General features: G+C 46.6%; 1 protein-coding gene across 6 annotated transcripts in view; it reads left to right on the plus strand.

The window, feature by feature from the left end:
• CSMD2 (CUB and Sushi multiple domains 2) overlaps positions 1-19,856 on the plus strand; it is a 661,810-nt gene that overhangs the window by 459,727 nt on the left and 182,227 nt on the right. For all 6 annotated transcript variants that reach the window (XM_061184511.1, XM_061184512.1, XM_061184513.1 and 3 more), the window contains exons 24-25: positions 471-662; positions 5,642-5,768. In XM_061184511.1, coding sequence (XP_061040494.1) covers positions 471-662; positions 5,642-5,768 — 319 coding nt within the window. The remainder of the gene's footprint in view (positions 1-470; positions 663-5,641; positions 5,769-19,856) is intronic.

Genomic DNA, 19,856 nt, shown 5'->3' on the forward strand with positions numbered 1-19,856 from the left:
CTCACAGAGGTCTCCTTCTCCAGGCTCGTTCAGTAGAGTGTATTTAAGCAGGACAAAATTGAGCTTTGAAACATACATTTAAAGTGACTTTTCCATATTACGCTCTCCCATCAGACTGTCTCAGTTAACAAAATGGGAAGGGCAGCTCCCGCTACCAAAATGCTATGGGGTCAAACCAACAAAAAAAATAGGAAATCCGGACCCTATACCTGCAAACTAATTAAAAGCTGTCCTGGGAGAAATAACTGAAGTCATTTACATATAGCAACAGGGAGAACAAACACTCCGTAACAGACCCTCACCTGAGCACAGCCACATGACACGCCGAGGGGCGCCTCCATCAGGACCCAGGGGCATGTGCCGGGTGGCTTCCTTAAGGATGTGCGCTCTTGGTGGGGGGGTGGGGAGGGCGGGGTGTGGTTTGTGCCATGACACGTCTTGATCACCCTTATCTCTTCTCTCGTCCCCAGGTTTTGAACTCATCAAATGTGAAGACCCAGGAACCCCCCAGTTTGGCTACAAGGTTCGCGATGGAGGCCATTTCGCAGGGAGCTCTGTGTCCTTCGACTGTGACCCTGGGTACAGCCTGCGGGGCAGCGAGGAGCTGCTGTGTCTGAGCGGGGAGCGCAGGACCTGGGACCGGCCGCTCCCCACTTGTGTCGGTAGGAGGCCTCTTGCTCTTCAGGTGACCCCCCTCAGGTGTCCCCTAATCCCGAGTTCCCAGCTCTGGTCTCATTAAGGGTCTCCCGTTGGCCCTCACACTCCAGGGCCTTGGGGCCATCTGAACTGTCCTGTTCACGGGAGTCATGGCTGGCCCTGCCCACCCTTCCCCATGTCCTCACTCTCACACCTTATTACACCCGCACGGCAGCGAGGCCAGGCGGTGGCTTGCCACTGTCATACATTTAGCGAGCGGGATCAGAGCCAGGTCATGCCCTCAGAATCGTAATCCTCTCCTGGCGGAGAAGTGGGAGGGTCAGTTAGAAGGAAGAGGTGGACTTTTTGCCTGGTTCCAGGGGTTCCTGCAACACCAAGTCTCAGATGAGTCTCCAGCTCACTCTGGCCTCAGTTTCCCCATAGGCAAAATGGGGCTCATGCTCCCTTTTCCGGAATGTTGAAAGAAAGAGGTCATGAACTAACATCTATCTTGCTCTTGAGAAAGAGTCAGATCATGAGCTAGCATCTATCTCACACTTAGGAAAGAATAAGATAATGAACTAGCACCTTCTCAAGCCTGTGGTGCTTCCAGAATGTCAGCACAGGCTCTCTGGAAGCTTCATCCATGTGTCACAGGACAAGAGAAGCCTGGTCCAAGGCAGAAGTGGGAAATAGGCAACACCCGTCCTTCTGTCTGTGTGGCCTTTCCACCTCTCACCCCCCGCCTCACTGCGCGTGTGACCCTCCCTGCTGACCAGGATTCCACCACGCTGCTTTGTCCTGTATCCCCAGCCCCGAACACCAGGCCTTTCCCTCTCTCCATCCCCTGCCCCATGGCTCACGACCTCAGCGTGGCTGTGCAGCTCTGGTTAATCTTATAAGGACAAAACATCCACCGGGAGAACGTTTAGGTGCCTACTAAGCGCCACCTGCCAGAATCCTTGCAGGTGCATGTTTGGGTATGTGCAGAGGCAGAGAAATAAAAAAGGCAAGAATAAAGCATTCTTCCTGCCCTTGGGGAGTCCATACCCTGGCAAGGAGAAGAGACACATAAACAGGTCATTATGATACAAGATAAGCACTGTAAAAAGAGTAAGTGCCAAAGTGTTGAGGGAATACGAGAAAGTTGTGCCTAGGAGGTGATATTTCAATTGAGACTTGAAAGGATGGGTAAACATCACCCACAGGAGGGGAGGTAAGGGCGATATTCTTTTCCCCCAGGCGACTACATGTGAACAGGACCTTCGACATTGTTACCCAACAGAGGGTCTAAAGGTGAGGATTTCAAACCTGACTGTGGATAGATCAGGATAGTGGCCTCTAGAATCTTCCTCTGTCTGCTCAAGTCGACCTCATCCACAGGCATGCCCCGTCCCTTTCTCCCTGCTTCCCTGTTTTTATCCCCTTGTTTCATTCATGTGCCAGGCCCTCTGCCAGGCACTGGGAATACAGGGAAAAGCAGATTCCAGGCCAGTGAGGGAGACACAGGCATAAACAGACAACAGTATGATGCCATAGGCAAGCCAAAGCAAATGAAATGTGAAGGAGGTGATGAGTCACACTGCAAGACAATTATTTGCTTTGCAAAAAAGCTCCACTGTAAGGTTCTTCTGAGTATCTAATCTGCCAGTTGGACCAAACTTAGAGAATCCACTCAAGCAGGGCTAGTGAGAGTACTTATACTTTGAACCTCGGAGGGCTTCCCCACCGAGACTCCCTCAGGCCCTACGCAGGGGAGGAAGGCTGTGTATTTGGGATTATGTGTGTATAGTTTTACACATGTCATGTTGTGATGGACTGGATCGTGGTCTGCCAGAAATGACTACTATACCTGAAACATACAGCTGTTTTCTTTGTGGATGAGTGGATGCTACAGCCCAAACGAAGCAGCCAGGGCTGTAGGATGGGGATAAGGGAGAAGACCAGAAAGACGAGAGTCTTAGGATCTTGTTGGTAAATCTGCTGCATGCCAGCCACCTGGCTCCCCCTGCCCCCTGTCTGTCCCCAGATAAAGTGAGCCCTGAGGAAAGAGCAGTCGTGTCCCCGAGGAAGTGCTCCTGGTGCCCCTGCCTCCAAACACTCGCTTCTGGGAAGCAGGAGGGGCTCTTCCATCAGGAATACGGAAGGAAGCTCCAGCCCAGGGCAGGGATAATGTCCTGCCCCGTTTCCAGCTGCCTCTGCTATTTGTGGGGCCAGATAGGCTTCCTCCCCACAACTTACAGCTCATCCTCCCACCCACACCCTGCTGCCTGCCGCCGGCCCATCCAGCCCGACATCTCTCATTCAGGTTGGCATCTCCCACCCCAACGTCAACACAGGGGTAGTTACGCAGGAAGAAAGGGCCCGGTCTCGTGCGCAGGCTTCCTGCAGAGGGCCCCTCCCCCGCCCTGCCTTAGTGGGCCCGGGTCAAGCCATGGGGCCCAAGAGACTCTTGATGGGTCCTTTGTAGCAACAGATGAAGGTCAGTCTCCCATGTGTGACTTTGATCCCCTCATCTCCTACTTCTAAGATCTTGCTTAATCAGATCTTTCCTAAAAAGCTTTGCAACAAACCTCTTCATTTTCTCTCATGCTCCCTTGATTCAGACCCTTCATAGTAATTCGCCTGGGAAGCAGTAAGCTTCTCTCGCCCATCTGATCATCCACCCACCTATTCATTCAGTAAACACTTGTTAAAGCATCTGTGATGTGCCAAACACCATGCTAGGCACTTGATGTACAAATGTAAGTAAGACAAGGTTCCTGCTGCTGAGGAGTGAAGGAGATAGATTTTAATAACCTGTTACACGTCTATGATAAAAACCGGTCCATGTTATAATGGAGACACAAAAGAGGATAGTGTCAACTCGATGTGAGGAGGGGAGGGTGTCACAAAAGGTCTCATGGGGAAGATGATGGCCGACTTGTCAGTCCCAGGAAAGGCCTGAAGAGGCCCAGTATGCCTGGGCTTGTGGAGTTTATCACACTTGGCTGGACCAAGGGGTGCCAGGACGGGACCAGAAAAGGCCAAAGGGAGCCTCTCTGGGGGACTTGATGGGCTCTCCTAAGGCGCTTGGACTTCACTCTGGGAAGGAGGGTTTAAAGCAAGCAGTGATGTGGCCAGTTTGTATTTTAGAAAGATCCTTCTGGTGGCACTGCCGAGGGGGACGCAACTCTGCCACCCTAGAGATGGTAAGGGCCTGAGCCACGACTCTAACAATGGGGGCAGAGCGGGGGCAGGTATGAAAAGCATCCCAGAGGTTCAGGCCCTGGGGCTCAGAGGCAGATTAGACAAGGGGAGGAAGAAGGCCAGGAGGATCACCAGCTTCTGACCTGGAGGGCTGCTCTGATGGGGAGATGGACCTCTTCACTGGCGCCCTGCCTCTAGGTCCACCCCTCTGCGCCCCTTCACACTGCTACAGGAGCATTCTCTCTAATGTGTAAACGGCACTAGTGTGTAAAGTGATCAATTTACTCTCGTGCATAAACACTGCGGTTCTGTGCAGTGCCCTTCGATGAACGATGCTCACCCAGCTTTCCAGCCCTGCCTCCCTCCAGGCCCCATCTCATACCCCGTCCCCCAAGCTGCCATGCTGTTTCCCACCCCCAGGAAGTTCGCAGTACTCTTCCCTGTCGGCCTCCCCAGCCCACGCCTCCCACCCACCCGCCCGCCTCTCCCTGCCCTGCGCTGGAGGAAACTGATCACCTCCTCCTCTGTGCTGCCACTTGCCATGAACGTGCGTCTGTCAGGGCGCAGGGCACACACTGTGGCCACCTCTTCCTCCAGGTCTCCGGAGGAAGGACGCCATGCCTCGTGCTCCTGGCACGTGACACAGGCCCAGTTCCTGTCAGTGACCAGGTTCAAGTGTCTACACATTCTCAGGAGACCTCAAAGAGTCTGGTCACAGAGTGGGCCATCAGCCCTACCCCCAGGGACCTTTTTTTTAATAGCTTTAATGAGATAGACTTCACATACCATACAGTTGGCCCATTTAAAGTGTACAACTCAGTGCTTTTTAGTGTATTCACAGGGCTGTACAACCATCACCACAATCTAATTTTTGAACATCTTGTCGCCCCAGAAGGAACCCTATACCCATTAGCAATCCCTCCCACTGCCACTCCTCTTCAGGCCTTGGCAACTACAAATGTACTTTCTGTCTTTGTAGATTTGTCTGTTCTAGATATTTTATATAAATAGAAACACACAATATGTGGCTTTTTGCGCCTGGCTTCTCTAACACAGCATAATGTTTTCAACATTATGTTCATCCACGTTGTATCGTGTGTCAGTACCTCATTCTTTTTTATGATCAAGTAATATTCCATTGTAATGGTATACCACATTTGTTAATCTAATTCAACAGCTGATGGACATTTGGGTCATTTCCCTTTTTTGGATATTATGAATGATGCTGCAATGGTCATTCGTGTACAAGTTTTCATCTGAACATACGTTTTCGTTTCTCTTGAGTATATATCCAAGAGCAAAATTGCTGGGGTCATAGGGCAACATTTTGAGGACCTATATAGGAAACTGTTTTCCGAAGCAGCTGCACCATTTTGCACTCCCACCAGCAATGTCTGAGGGTTCCAGTTTCTCCACATCCTCACCTACACTGTTAGTTAGTCTGTCTTTTTGATTATAACCATCCTAGAGGTTATGAAGTGGGATCTCATTGTGGTCTTGATTTACATTTCCCTAATGACTAATGATGTTACACATCTTTTCCTGTGCTTATTGGCCATTTGTATACTTTCTTTGCAGAAATGTCTATTCAAAGGCTTTGCCAATTTTTTAACTGAACTCTGTCTTTTCATTGTTGAGTTGTAGGGGCTTTTGTAGATCCTGGATACAAGTCTCATCCAAGGGCCTTTCTCTATGCTGCGCTCAGCCACCTGGAATGAACGAGAGGGACCCTGGCACACAGGCCGGAGGAGCCAGTGGGTGGCTGCTGTGAGCACAGGTCACCCCCTGAAGCTCACTCTTCCGGGATTTCTTTCAGCCGAGTGTGGCGGGACGGTGAAAGGAGAGATGTCGGGGCAGGTGCTGTCACCCGGGTATCCAGCTCCCTATGAACACAACCTCAACTGCATCTGGACCATCGAGGCCAATGCCGGCTGCACCATCGGGTAGGTGCCAGGGCCAGCAGAGGAACCATTGCCAGCTGTTCAGGGGAGTCATCACCAGTCCACCAGCCAGTGGCTGGCCCTGCCCACCTCACCTGGAGGCCCTGGTGAGCAGCAGTGGTTGCTCTGACCCCAGGCTCAGGCCGGGGCCCATGGAAAACCTGAAAAGGCCAGCCTCGGCCTCACAGGGCTGCAATCCAAGTTCAGACAATCCACTGGCCTAGGCGGTACGGAGTCCGCACAGTAGCTGAGGGCATAGGCGTGAATCCCAGCCCAGCCATTTGCCATTTGTAGGACTTTGGGTAAGTTTCTTCTCCTCTCCTTCTGTGGCGTATGGGTTATAATATTGGCTTCTCGGGATAAAGCTTCTCACTGAGACACTGCAGGTAATGTACTCAGCACAGTGCTTGAAACATAGTAAGTATTTATTCATGGTTCGGTGGTTATTTCTCTGATGGTAGTAAAGGTCAACTTAGAACCGTATGAGCCCACATTGCTTCCCTTTCTCAATCGGAGTTTCTGCATCTGTAAAATGAGAACAAAAATGCTTGTGATTTAGAGTTGTGGAAGGAATAGTTAGAAAAGCCCAGCATACTGTCAGGTACTGTGTACGAATTCCCTCAAAATGTAACTTCCTTTCCATGTACGTGCTTGACTAACAGGAATTACTTTTTGGAGTTCCAAAGAGTCAGAGAAGAAAGGAGCTTTACCATTTATTGAGCACAGGGCCTGGCACACGTAATGTCTTATTAACTCTTCACAGTAGCCCTGGTAATACGAATAGTAAGCCCTAAAAATAAATAGACATTCTTATTACTCCCATTTTATAGATGAGAGAACTGAGATTCCAGGAGAATGCATAGTGTGTCTAAGCTCACACAGTGAGTCAGAAAGCTGGGGCGTGGATCCAGGTCTTTCTGAATCTTCACACCAGATAATGCTGCTGGCAAACTGGGTTCAGAGGAGCTGTGAGGAAAAGAGGAGGTTGGCGTGGCAGGATGGATGAGGTATGGAAAGAGAATTGAACCAGGCAGTTGGAGAGGGAACGGTCTGGCTGGAGTGGGGAATGCATGTGGAAAGGAATGGGAGACTGAGTGGGTTAGGGAGCAGCCTGCTTACTGAGGATTTTATTTATTTATTTATTTATTATTTATTTATTTATTTATTTATTTATTTATTTATTTATTTTTGGCTGTGTTGGGTCTTCGTTTCTGTGCGAGGGCTTTCTCTAGTTGCGGCGAGCGGGGGCCACTCTTCATCGCGGTGCGCCGGCCTCTCACTGTCGCGGCCTCTCTTGTTGCGGAGCACAGGCTCCAGACGCGCAGGCTCAGTAGTTGTGGCTCACGGGCCCAGCTGTTCCGCAGCATGTGGGATCTTCCCAGACCAGGGCTTGAACCCGTGTGCCCTGCATTGGCAGGCGGATTCTCAGGCACTGCGCCACCAGGGAAGCCCCGGAGGATTCTAAATGCCAGTAAACAAGAGGGAGCCATGGAAGGTTCCTAAGCAGCGTTATTTACAGTGGAGAGAGCTCACAGGAGGAAAACCAGTCAAAAGTCTGTCGCAATAATCCAGGGATGAACTGTTGAGACTTTGGAATAGTGGGGAGTCAAGACAAGAGGCAGAAGTGTGGCCAGGAGAGGTTCCATGCCCTGGCAAGGTCTCCGTGAAGGGGAACTGGCTGAACGGGTGTGTTGCTGCCAGAGATACAGCTGTTTGCACATTCGCTGATGTACACATGGTCTCAGACCCAGTCCAATTAAAGAAATGTATGAAGTGTTTGCCACGTGCAAGTTTTTGAGCTCAGCCCTGTGCAAAATGAGGTCAGCAGAGCTCTTAGGGGTTTTGTGTTAAATACAAAAGTTCATCCCACACTGCTGCTGGAATCCCTTTCTGGAAGCACGCCTGATCAACTCACACTCTAACTAGAACGCTTGCGTGGCACCCGTGCTCACAGGAGCTGAACATCTTATCCTGGTTTTCAAGGCTGTCATGACTTCAACCCACCTCCCAACCTTATTTCCCACCACTTCTCTTCAATGACAAAGCTGAATTGCTAGTGGCCCCCGTACATGTACTCATGGCCGTGCTCGGTGCCTTGGTTTCCACTCTGCCCTCCCCGGAATGCCCCCCTCCCTCCAAAGGCTTATGTCTACAACTCTCGCTCCCTCAAAGTCAAGTGCACATGTCAGCTCACCCGGGAAGTCTCCCCCAGTCCACTCTCAGGAGACTCCTAGGAGTCCTTTCTCCGCTTCTGCGTTCCCAGTGCCCATGGCCTGTCTTTCCCTGGACACTGACCAGTCTTCTCCTCTCTTTATGCTTCTGCTTTACCTCCCTAGCCAGAGCCATGCTCTCTGCCCAGTTCATCTTCACAAGTCTCCTGGCTCTCAGCACAGTGGCAGAGGCTTAACAAGTGTCAAGCATTGAATGAATGAATGAATGCAGCAAGCAGGACCCAGATATGAAGGTAGTTTTATGACTAGCAGATCCATGACGGTCCCTCAGTAAATAGTAGATGAACAATGAATTCATCACAGGTGTCTCCATATGCAAATGAGGAGGTTTTCCCACGTTCCCACCTTGCACGTTACTCATTCATTCATTCGTTCCTCCATGTAATAGCTGTCTGCTGAATACATGGCAGTGCCTGTGGGAGACACTGGCGTCGCCCAGATGAATAAGACCACGGCCGCTGTTGGCAAAGAGGACATGTGCGTGTACACAGAGCGAGGTGGTGGAAGGAGGGGGTGGGGGACTTAGCAGCAGTACAGGAGACCAGAGAGGCTATCCTGGAAATGAAGACACCAGAGTAAGTCGTGTAGGATGGAGAGGAGTTGCCAGGTACCAAGGAAGAAGGTTGGCAGGACAGAAGGGCCTACGAGGCAGAAGAGGTGACGCAGGGTGTGCGGGCTCAAGGAGCTGGTCCCCATGGCTGGAGCGTCACCTGAGATTTGGTGGAGGGGTGGGCCACGGAGGGGGAAGAAGCTGGTGGAGCGGGCTGCATGCGGGCAGAGCTCAGAGGACCGTGGCGGCCGTGATGCTGAGTTTGGCCCTGTCCTGGCAGCCTTGTGGAGAAGGGGACAGACGGGGTCTGGGACTCCAGTGAGGAAGAGGCTATCTCCGGAGCGTCGTCGGGATGAGGAGACCTGAACCCTGCCAGTGGCGATGGGATGGAGAAGCAGGATGGAGAAGAAGGGACGAGTTCAGGAGACATTTAAGGAGTCACACCAGCTGGTCTCACTAGCCTCAAAAAATGTGGAAACTGAGATTTCTTCTGTTTCCCTATTTTTTGTTGTGCAACATACAATATGTAAAATAGAAAAGTCGAACAGTATGCCGAGCACCTGCTTACCTACCACCTAGACTCAACTACTGTGAATATTTGCCCTCTTTCTTTTTTTTCTCTCTGTCCCTTTTTGTTTTTTCTTTTTTGGCTGAATCACACAAAGGTAACTGTAGACATCCTGATACTTCTTGCCTAAGTACTTGGGCGTGCATCTCCTCCATGACCTAGTAACCTTAGCACACCCATGACATGCGACATCAGTCCCCGGGAATTCAGGTTTAGGAGAAGGGTGGGAGGAGAGACATGAGATCTCCGAGCGAGCGGCTGACAGGGAGAGCACAAGAATTCAGTGATGGCATTTCTGGGCAGACGTGAAGACTGTTATCAATTACAGGAATGATGGGTGTGGGGTGGGCTGGAGGGGAGAGCAGAGCATCCCTTCCTAGCCCTCAGGAAGAGAGGGTCGAGACAAATAGAGGAAATATTCTCTCCAGAGATAGAAAGAACTATAGAGGGGGCCTGCTGGGTGTGTGTGTGTGGGAGGACCCCGAGGTGGGGAATGGCGTGGAGAGGATGAAAGTAACCTCAGCCCTCGATTGGGAAGGCTTCTTGGAGCCACACAACCTCAAAGGAGCTGATGCCACATGAGCAGAGGCTGCACGGAGAGTGGCCAAAAGATGGGGATGGAGTGATGGGACACTTTCGCCTTCCTCCTGCGATCCCTGCACCCCAGGCTGCCGTGCCAGCCAGCGTCTGCCCCGTCCACATGCACATCCGTGCTCTAGCGTGTTCTCTCCCTCTCCTCCTCTCTCTCCCTCATCGCCGCCCATACCCCGCCACCCCTCCCCGGAATCACCAGACACAAAGTTAAGGGAATTTGTAATCAGATAGAATTCAGACAAACACAAAAAGCCCCTTTTGTGTTTGTGCCCTTATTCAGAGTAAGACTTAGTTATTATTTTTTAAGTGAGAATTTCTTTATGGAATTTTTCTTTATAAGAAAGAGATACTCATTTTTAAAAATTCAAAGTACAAACCATAAAGAAGTTTATAAAGTAGAAATCAAAAGTCCCCATCGTCTTACTCTGTTCTCTGCACACCCTACATAAGATAGCCATTGATATCCATTTGTTCAACTTCCTCTTTTAGGTATTTTGTATGCCAGCGTATACAGAAAGCAAATGCAATAAGCATGCTTGCTAAAACAAGATCAGCTCCTTGAGTGGCTCAGTAACTTGCTTTTTGTTTTAACCTCTACTCATATATCATATTCTTATCCTCTCAGTCTATATAGATCAGCCTCATCCTGGTTGATGGTTACAGGGAATTCTGTTGTCTGTACAACCATAATTTATTTAACTATTTCCCTATTGATAAAGTGAATATTTTCAGTTTTTCGCCCCAGTAAACATCCTTACACATGAATCTTTGAACAGTGGTCCAATTCGTTCCTTAGGATATGTTCTTAGAAGGCAAATTTTGATACATGACCTCAAATTTCCCTCTAGCTATTGCAGCAATTTACACATCTACCAAGAGCCTGCTTCCCTACCCAGCATCACTCTATGTTGTCAATCCTGGCAGTGTTTGATGGGCAAGATGGTATTTAATTGCCTTTGCTGCTTCAAGCTCTTTGTATATTTTTCCATGGACGAGTTTATTTTTTCTCATATAGACTGTTCAGCTGGGTTTATTTCTAGTCTATAATTTTAGGTTAGATTTCTTTTCAACCTGAGTATTTAAGAATGTCTTACAAGTTACTAAGTTATATATTTTGTATGATTTTTAAATCAGTTCCACTTTTACTGCATTGTGCCCTTGTTACTTTTTGAATTTTTTCTTACTTGTGTTCTATGTATATTTGAAGGAAGGGAAAAGAGTTCAGGGATTTATACATTTTTTTTACATCCAATGTATTATGCTTTCTTTCAAACAAAATATATTATGCTTTTTATTGCTTTTTTTTATTTTTAACTCTTCCTATTTTTAGTTGATTTGATTTAATTTGCTCTGTTTCTCCTCTGGTGATTTGAAAGATCTATATCCCATTTTCATTCTGCCAGTGGTCTTGTGTTTTCATTAATTCTGTTTTCAACAGTATTTATTCTGTTATTCCTCCCTCTTTATTTTGGAAATCTTGTTTTGGATTTCGTTTGTATTTCAAGAAAACTGCACTTTTTGTTTTCAGATTGCTCTTGACAGCTTACTTTTGTTTTTATCAATGCATTACCATCTTGCATCTCTCTGAGGACAGTATTTATGTTTTGTTTTACAACAGCTCCTGTTTCCCCCCCACCCCCGCCCCCGCATCGACTGCGTCCTGCATTTGGGCCATTCGGGCTGATCATTCAGCTGGATTCCTTTGAAGAGCTGATTATCTTTATGTCCCAGTTGTCCTCCCAGTTGTCATTCATTCAGTATCAAGTTGCAGCTGAGAGCCAGACTCAACCACCACACTACCTACCACTCTTATTCTCTCTGTAGCTTGGGAAGCTCTTCAAGCAGGTACCCTGCGCCTCAGTTCTCTTCTCTGTAACACGGTGATTAAAATAGTACCTACCACTTGAGGCTACTGTGAGGATGAAGTGAGCTAACACATCTGAACACTTAGAACAGTGCCTGGGACGTAATTCCCAAATGTGGAGAACCCCCTCCACGAGCTGCAGGTGGTTGTTCATTTGACCCAGATGGGCATCCCGGAGCACAGCAGGTGATAGATCACCCCTTAGATCACAGATGGTGGGTGCCATGCTGTTGGCGGGGGCAGGTGTCAAGCAGGTCTTTCCCTTGGGTGTGCCAGCTGGGAGGGGATGTGCGACAGCCCACAGGCCAGTCCATGAGACTGTCCCCGGGGGCACAGACAGAAGGCTTGCAGGTGCCTCCCAGCACCCTGTTCAGCCTCGACCAAGCATTGGAGGCAACGGGAGGGATCCGTGGTTGCCTCACCCCAGCAAGCTGGGCAAAGAGAGTCCCTTTCCAGGAGTGCCTGGGGGGACAGTGGGTGGCTGCAGGGATTCACGTTCAGGCTGACCCCTGGGTGGGGCCCAAGCAGGAAAGCGGGCCCTTCCTGGGTGTGCACAACAAGGGTGGGCTGGCTGTGAGACCCTGCCCTAGAACTTGGGCAGGGTGGGGGGGTGGGCAGCCTACAGCATTTGGCAAATGTTTCTCCCTGAGGGCCAAGAATAGGACAGGCTGACTGATGAACTCTGTCCAGGCCTGGCAGCTAACAGCAGGAGAACAGACCAGGGAACTGCGCCCTTCATGTCACCCCTAACTATGTTGTCAGTTCATAGAACATGGAAGTTTCAGCCCACATGGGTGGGACCTCTTCTCAGTTTCCGATGTTGGGTCTGAGTTTTCCTTTTAGTAATCAGTGGACCAGCTCAGATGACAACTGGGGAAGAGCGGGAGGCAAAGCCTTTTGCTCTTGGGCCTCCCCTCTACTTAGTGTTTATCCAGTCTCTACAGCATACCAGGTTCTAGATCAGTTATTATTGTCCCCATTTTATAGATGGGATCATTGAGGCCCAGAAAGGATGAATGTCTCACAATTACCCAGTGATACAGATTTCAAGCCCATTCTGTCTGGCCCCAGTCTACCCTTCTGACCCTGGTTAAGTTCCATTTAACAAACCAGGACATTGAACACCTTCTCTGTGCCAGAGACTGTGTGATGCTGTGTGGTGGGAAACACAAAGATCAGACCACAGCCAGTCCTTGTCTGCCAGGGGCTCATATTCTAGTGGGAAATAGGCAAATAAACAGGTACCCCCAAGACAGTAAGTGCAAGCCAAGTTCAGTAATGGGGAAGAGAAAGACAAGTTCTACCTGGAGGTGTAGAGGGGAAGCATGCCAATTGAGGGGAAGGAGAGTGAAGGCATGAACCTTGGGGAAAGTATAGGGTCTGTCCACAAAGGAGGAACAAGCAGTCACTTGATGTGGCTGGATGTGGGGGGACAAGGTTGCATGGGTCGAGACGGGTCTCTGCGGGACCCTGAATGCCAAGATGAGAACTCTACATGGATTTCTCAGTATAACGAGCAGCCACTGGAATAATTTGAAGACAGTAACGACATTCAGTTCATTTTAAAACTTGGAGCACTTAGTGCCAGGCATTCTGCCAGGCACTGAGGGCATAAATGTAAATAAGAAACAGTCTTTTCCCTTGAAGGTCTCAGTCTTACAGATAGAAATTTTATCCATTAGGAATGAAAATAGAAAAACTGACTAAAGCCAGCTTCAGTAGATGGGGGTTCACTTTTTCTCCTGGAAAAAGAATCTGAAGATCCCATCCAGACCTGGTGCAGCTGCTCAGGACGCCATTGCTTTTCTTCTTGTTCTGCCATCCTTAGGCTTTCGTCCTCATAGTTACCTAGTCAGCTGCTGCAGCTCCAGGCATTGTGTCTGTGTTCCAGTCTCAAAGAAGAGGGAAGAGGAAAGGGAGCAGAGCTTTCTTCTAGTGAGGGTTTACATATTTATTGAGGAAGAACCACCATCCTCACAGACATCTTCCTACATTCCATTAGTCTGAACTTGCCATGACTGGCTGAGGGAAAGTGAGAGATCGGTTTTGTTTTGCTTTTACAGTTTCAATAGTAGAGACAGATGAGAGGTTTGGAAATGGAGTACAGATAAGCCTACCTATGGTGCCTACTTAGATTCTTATATAACGAAATAAATGCTATAGTAGAAGTATGTACAAAACACAATAGAAAGCATTTGCAAGGCCAGTTCATAATTTTAGGTGGCAGCTGAGGGGCAGGGTGTTACAGACAGGAAGTGCTAGTCTAGCTACGCTTTACCGAACAGTAGTAGTTCACCATGCAGAGTGGAGGTAGAGACCTTCCAGGCATGTAAAAGAGAAGAAGGGGTGGGTAGCTGCTTCTGAAAGAGCTCATTATCTGGTATGTCGTGATGATATCTCCACTTCAGGAAGTTCAGTGGCAGCAATGCAGAGGATAAATTGACTGGGAAGCCAAGGAAGAATTGAGTATAACTGTTTGAGGGGTCCTGGTTACACTCAGAAGAACTGAGTACAAATTAGGTTGAGGTTGAGAGCTCTATGTGGCTGGCTATAAAGAAGGGAAGGGGGAAAGGGATAAGACACAGTGCTTTGCTGGTAGGCTTTCCATGAAGGGATCTGGGGCACTTGGAGAATGGAGAACTTATTGTTCCTGGAAGCTCTGATTTCTGCTCCTAATGCCCATTTAGTTATAAAGTTCATGTTTGGCTAATAGTCCTAGTTTGTTTATTTTTAACTGTGGAGATGCTTCTTAATGATTAACATGAGGGCAACCTGGGAACTCTGTTCTTGGCTGTTGGTTAAGATGCAGTAGGATTGCTGAGAGAGGGGGCCATGGTTTTGATTAACCAGAACCCCTGCCCAGTGGAACTTGTCTTCCTGGGAGGATGCCGGACTAGACAAAACATCTGGCTGTGCCTGAAGCCCAGATGGCCCCGCTGCAGTTTCATATCAATCAGAGGGCAGCAATTCCCCACTGAGGTCAGTGTGGCTTCCCTTTACCCAGCAAGCAGGCAGCTGGCCCAGAGGAGGCACCAGAAGTAAAGCTTCTGTTCATAGCTCTTGCCAGGAATTGTGGCTGCAGGTTTAGCAGCTTCCAGAAGGTTTATTTTCTTGCAGTGACAGCAAGTCAGACCTTAAACAGAGAAGGTCCATGTACTCATACCACAAGAACTGAGCTCCTGAAGGAACTGAACAGATAAGCACGAACACGATGGGGTATGGCTTTGTCAGATTTACAGTTTCAACAAGCCAACAAAAAGGAGCTCAAAAGTGTTTGAAGAAGAGGATGTAGGTAACCTGGTAGGTATAAATGTAGCTTTAAGAGTGGTGGTGCTCTCTGGCACTTTAGCTTTTCATAGGTTACCTCTAGAAAAAGAAACACAAACTACTTCAAATTATCCAAGAATAATAATCCAGCTGAGCTACACCAGATAGTTGAATTGGCCAGAAAACATCAATTTGACTGCCAGTTTACAATCCCAGAAATGAATTCCAACATCTCTTAGGAAGAAAATAAACAGTTCAACCAAAGAAATGCAAACCTTGTTGGTTGGCCACATCGGACCAGTGTAAATCTCTCCCTTTCAAAAAATAAGTAAGTAAATAAGCAAAAATTAAACTAAATTAAATGAAAAGCTTGTGATGCTACTTAAAACATACCATTCTTAAAAAAAGAGAACCATTTTCCTAAAGAAATAGAAACATATTTCCTGAAAAGATTTTACCATGGTAGGCAGAGGAAATTTTAAATGGGTATATAGATAATATTCTCATTTAAATATAAGAAATAGGGATGAGAAATAGCAGAAAATGGATGGTGAAATGGAGGAAGAGAGCTCCTGAGTTAGAAACACAGTGACAGAGACAAGTGAAGAATGAAAAGAAACTAAATACAGAATAAAAATTTACAATCGCAGTATTTGTCTTGTAAGAAATAAAAACATTGAAATAGGAGACAAGCTGGAGAATCTCTCCAAGACCGAAGAGAAAAGGTGTGAAGGTGGGGAAGTAACGAAAGAAAAGTTGCCAAATGTGGAAGACAGAGCACCGATCCAGGCGGCATAAATGAAGAAGAACAATTAACAAATGGAACAATTAACAAAAGGTACAATAAAACACATGATGGCAAACTCTTCTTATCCTTGGTGAATTGAAAGGACTCACTGAGTTCCAGGCAAAATGAATAAGATACAACTTGATGAAAAATGAAACAGTTCCATGGAGAACAAAAAAATCCCTACAAGCATTTGACAAAACACACACAGGTAAGCACACAATCAGCCCTCAGCAAATAAAACAGCCATTTACGATAAACAATCACAACTAATCCAACCCTCCTGAAGTTTCTTCTCTGTAACATCAAAGACCAAAGCCTTTGGAGAATCATTGATTCAGCCAGGATATAATGTGCACAAGAGCCACAGAAAATTGCCCACCCGGGCTTGTTGAAGAACTTGCAAAGACAGGGTAGCAGGCCCCCAAAGTTATCAGGTCCTAAAGCCTGGAATCTGTAAACATTACCTCATTTGGTAAAAGGATCTTTGCAGATGTGGTCAAACCAAGGATTTTGAGATGAGGAGATTATCGTGCATTATCTGGATGGGCTCTAAATGCAATCATATATATCCTTATAAGAAGGAAGCAGAGGGAGATTTTACATACACAGAGGAAAAGGTGATGTGAAGACAGACACCGAGATTGGAATGATGAGACCTCAAGCCAAAGAATGCCAACAGTCACCAGAAACTGGAAGAGGCAAAGAACAGATTCTCCCCTAGGGGCTCTGGAGGGAGTGCAGCCCTGCTGACACCTTGATTTCCACATAGCAATACTGATTTCAGGCTTCCGGCCTCCAGAACTTCAAAAGAATAAATTTCTGTTGTTTTAAGTCACCACATTTGTGGTACTTTGTCACAGCAGCCACAGGAAACTAAAACAGACATAATTTTTAGCCTACTGAGATGTTTAGGAAAAAACTATACAAAGAATTGATGACCATGAAAGACGATATTTAATTTGTCTATACTCCCTGCTTGTATTGTCAGTGTTTTGATAGTTGGCGGAAGGCAGAGGGGAAAGTAAAATCTTTTTAGCTTTTCTGTCTTACATAAAGGAGAGTGAAATGGTATATTATTTTTCTTTTTCTTTTTTTTTTTTTAACATCTTTATTGGAGTATAATTGCTTTACAATGGTGTGTTAGTTTCTGCTTTATAACAAAGTGAATCAGCTATACATATACATATATCCCCATATCTCCTCCCTCTTGCATCTCCTTCCCACCCTCCCTATCCCACCCATCTAGGTGGTCACAAAGCACTGAGCTGATCTCCCTGTGCTTATTATTTTTCTTAAAATTGATGATAGAGAAAATGCCCATTTAGGAATATTTTTGAAAATGTTTAAAAATGCCTAAAGTAGAATTAAAAACAAAATGTATACTTTGCAAATCACTGAAGGAAATGTGAAAACTAAAACATGTTACAAAGAAAAAGGAAATAGCAAGAAAACATAATAAACAAAAAGCATAAAACAGGTTGATGGAGATAAGCTTCTATTAGTCTCCCTATATTAGGCTCCTTTCACGTGAGACCCTCACAGTCCTCCAGTGTGTCCTCAAATTTGGCCAGCTGAGGAGGAAAAGAGAAGGCATCAGAGAGTAGAACAAAACTTGTTTTAAGAGTCAGGTCTTCCTCCTCATCCCACTGACCAGAACACATTTCCCAGCTCACCTAATTATAAGGGAGGTTGCGCCTAGGTGGAAGAAGAAACAAGAGTTCGTGAACACATAACATCATCACTGCTTCAAGAACAAATGTATCAGTTCTGAAATGAGTATAAATTCACTTTTGTCTGGCCACTCCACAGTGCGAGGTAGAAGAAAATAAGAGGAGAAGAGGTGGTCCCTGGAGCAGGCCAGGGTTGCAGGAGCTCAGGATGGCTGGGGCAGGATTGAAGGATCAGCCAAGAACTAAGGTCAAGTGGGAGAGCAGAGTGCAAGACTAAAATGCTGAGCTAAGAGTCTGCAAAAGGAGTGGGCAGAATGATGTGTGAGCGTCCAAGAGGGAGGCCCCGAGATGAGGGCACACAGGAAAAGGAAGCCTCTACTGTTACATGTGGAGCTTTCACTGACCAACCTGTGGGCAGGGAGGGAGCTGTAAGGAGCCTTGAGCTGGTGCCCACAAGTTAAATTTCCATATTGCAAGAAAAAGATTCTCAAGTTAGGTAAAGAAAAAAAAATGCTGCTAAACAGAAGAACAATAAAATATTTAAAAGTTGAGACAAAGGAATAGCATGAGAACATACATAAATAAAAACAGGGGTCACAATATTGCTTTTCTAAATAAAGGTAAAATTCAAGGTTAAAAATATATATACATATTAAAAGGGACAGAGGGAATTATTTCACGTGATAAAATGCTTAGTCCACAAGTGTGTCAACAGTCATGAATCTTTATGCACCAAATAACCTAACAAGAAAACTAAAAGCAAAATCTGTCAGAAAAACAAGAAGAAATTGACAGCCATAGGAGACTTTAACATATGTCTCTTAATGGAGTAAAACAAATACAGTAAGACTTCTACATATAAACAAGTTCCGTTCTCAGAGCGCATTCGTAATTCCCATTGTTCGTAAGTCCAGCAAAGTTAGCCTAGGTACCCAACTAACACAATCGGCTATAGAGTACTGTACTGTAGTAGGTTTATAATACTTTTCACACAAATAATACATAAAAAACAAACACAAAAAATAAAGACAACATTTTTAATCTTACAGTACAGTACCTTGAAAAGTACAGTAGTACAGTACAACAGCTGGCATACAGGGGCTGGCATCGAGTAAACAGGCAAGAAGAGTTACTGACCAGAGGAGGGAGAGGAGGTGGGAGATGGTACTGTACTACTGTACTCTATACAGTACTGTACAGTAAAGTACACAAAAGCACGACCACTTGTAGAGGATGCACGCACGTGACAATGTACACCAGACACGTGAACTAACTTATGTGATTGGACACGCAAACGCACAGTCACATCTTTGAAAGTTCACAACTTGAAGGTGCATATGTAGGGGACTTACTATAAAAAAACAGAACTAAACTGGAATTTGTTTTAGGTGATTTTACCATCTTTTGATTTGATATTATGTATCAGGCTCAGTGCTAGGTACTTAAAGATATGTGATTTCATTTACAATAATCCTCTTGGCAACACTGCTGGATAGATGATGTTACTGCCATTCTACAGAGGAATAAACTGAGGCTCTGTCAGGTCACTCAATTAGCTATCAAGAATGAGTATTTGAACCCAAGTCTTTGACCCCATAGCCATTTTGTTAAATAGCCTCTTTGGGAGGCAGAGCTTCATTTCATGGAAAACATTTCTTCCAAAAAGGATAAAGGCACCTCTGCCCCTCACAGAGTCCCTGACACCTCCAGGGCAGGTTCTGGTGAACAATAGGCAGTCACAGAGCCTTCATTTACAGGGCGATGATAATGAGAAAACAAGTGGTGCAAGGTTACTCAGCAAGGAAGAGTGAAACACAGGGCAGTAGCTTCAGTGCTGCATCTGTACACTGCCCAGCCTCCCAGAACATCAGTCACTGCAGCTTCTTCAGTGACTGAAGCCCAGGTTTATTCTTTCACTTAGGAAAATAACGCAAGAAGAATCTTTCTGTCTTCCCAATACCAGCTGGCACCAGGAAAGGACAGCCTCTAATTTTGCTCTAGACACCAATGCTTGCTTTGAGCTTTGGTCTGTCTTCTCAGTTTTTGCTCTTTGGATGGCACAATGCTTTAATTATTATTGTCTGCTATTATAATCATGGTTTAATTGTTGGTTTGCTGCACTGTGGCTCAGAGGGGGGCATTTTGTGAAACAAGTATTATTTTCTTATTGTCATTTCCAAAGTCACTGAGGATAATTTAAGCTGCGTTCTCATTTGGGGACAGGAGTGATTTCTGACCCCTCCCCCCGCTGCAGCAGCTGTTCGTTCACATGCCATTTTCCCCTGATGTAAAGATCCGCTGTTACGACTCTTCTTCCCGGTGCAACATCCATTGTGTTCACGCAGTGGTGACAGTTGCTTGGAAGCACCCAAAGCCTTTTCATATTCTGGGGCCCAGTCAGAAGGCAAGTGAAATCAACATATAAAGATGCTGTGATTTTTTTCCTTTCTAGTTTTTGCATTTTTCTAATGTGCGATGGATACAGATGAACCACCTCTAAGTGTGGAGGTGGGCGGTACCCGAGAAATGCCCAATGTGTTAAAGTTTCCTTCAGACT

The sequence above is a fragment of the Eubalaena glacialis genome, chromosome 3, assembly GCF_028564815.1.
Source record: "Eubalaena glacialis isolate mEubGla1 chromosome 3, mEubGla1.1.hap2.+ XY, whole genome shotgun sequence".
In the NCBI taxonomy this organism is placed as follows: domain Eukaryota; kingdom Metazoa; phylum Chordata; class Mammalia; order Artiodactyla; family Balaenidae; genus Eubalaena; species Eubalaena glacialis.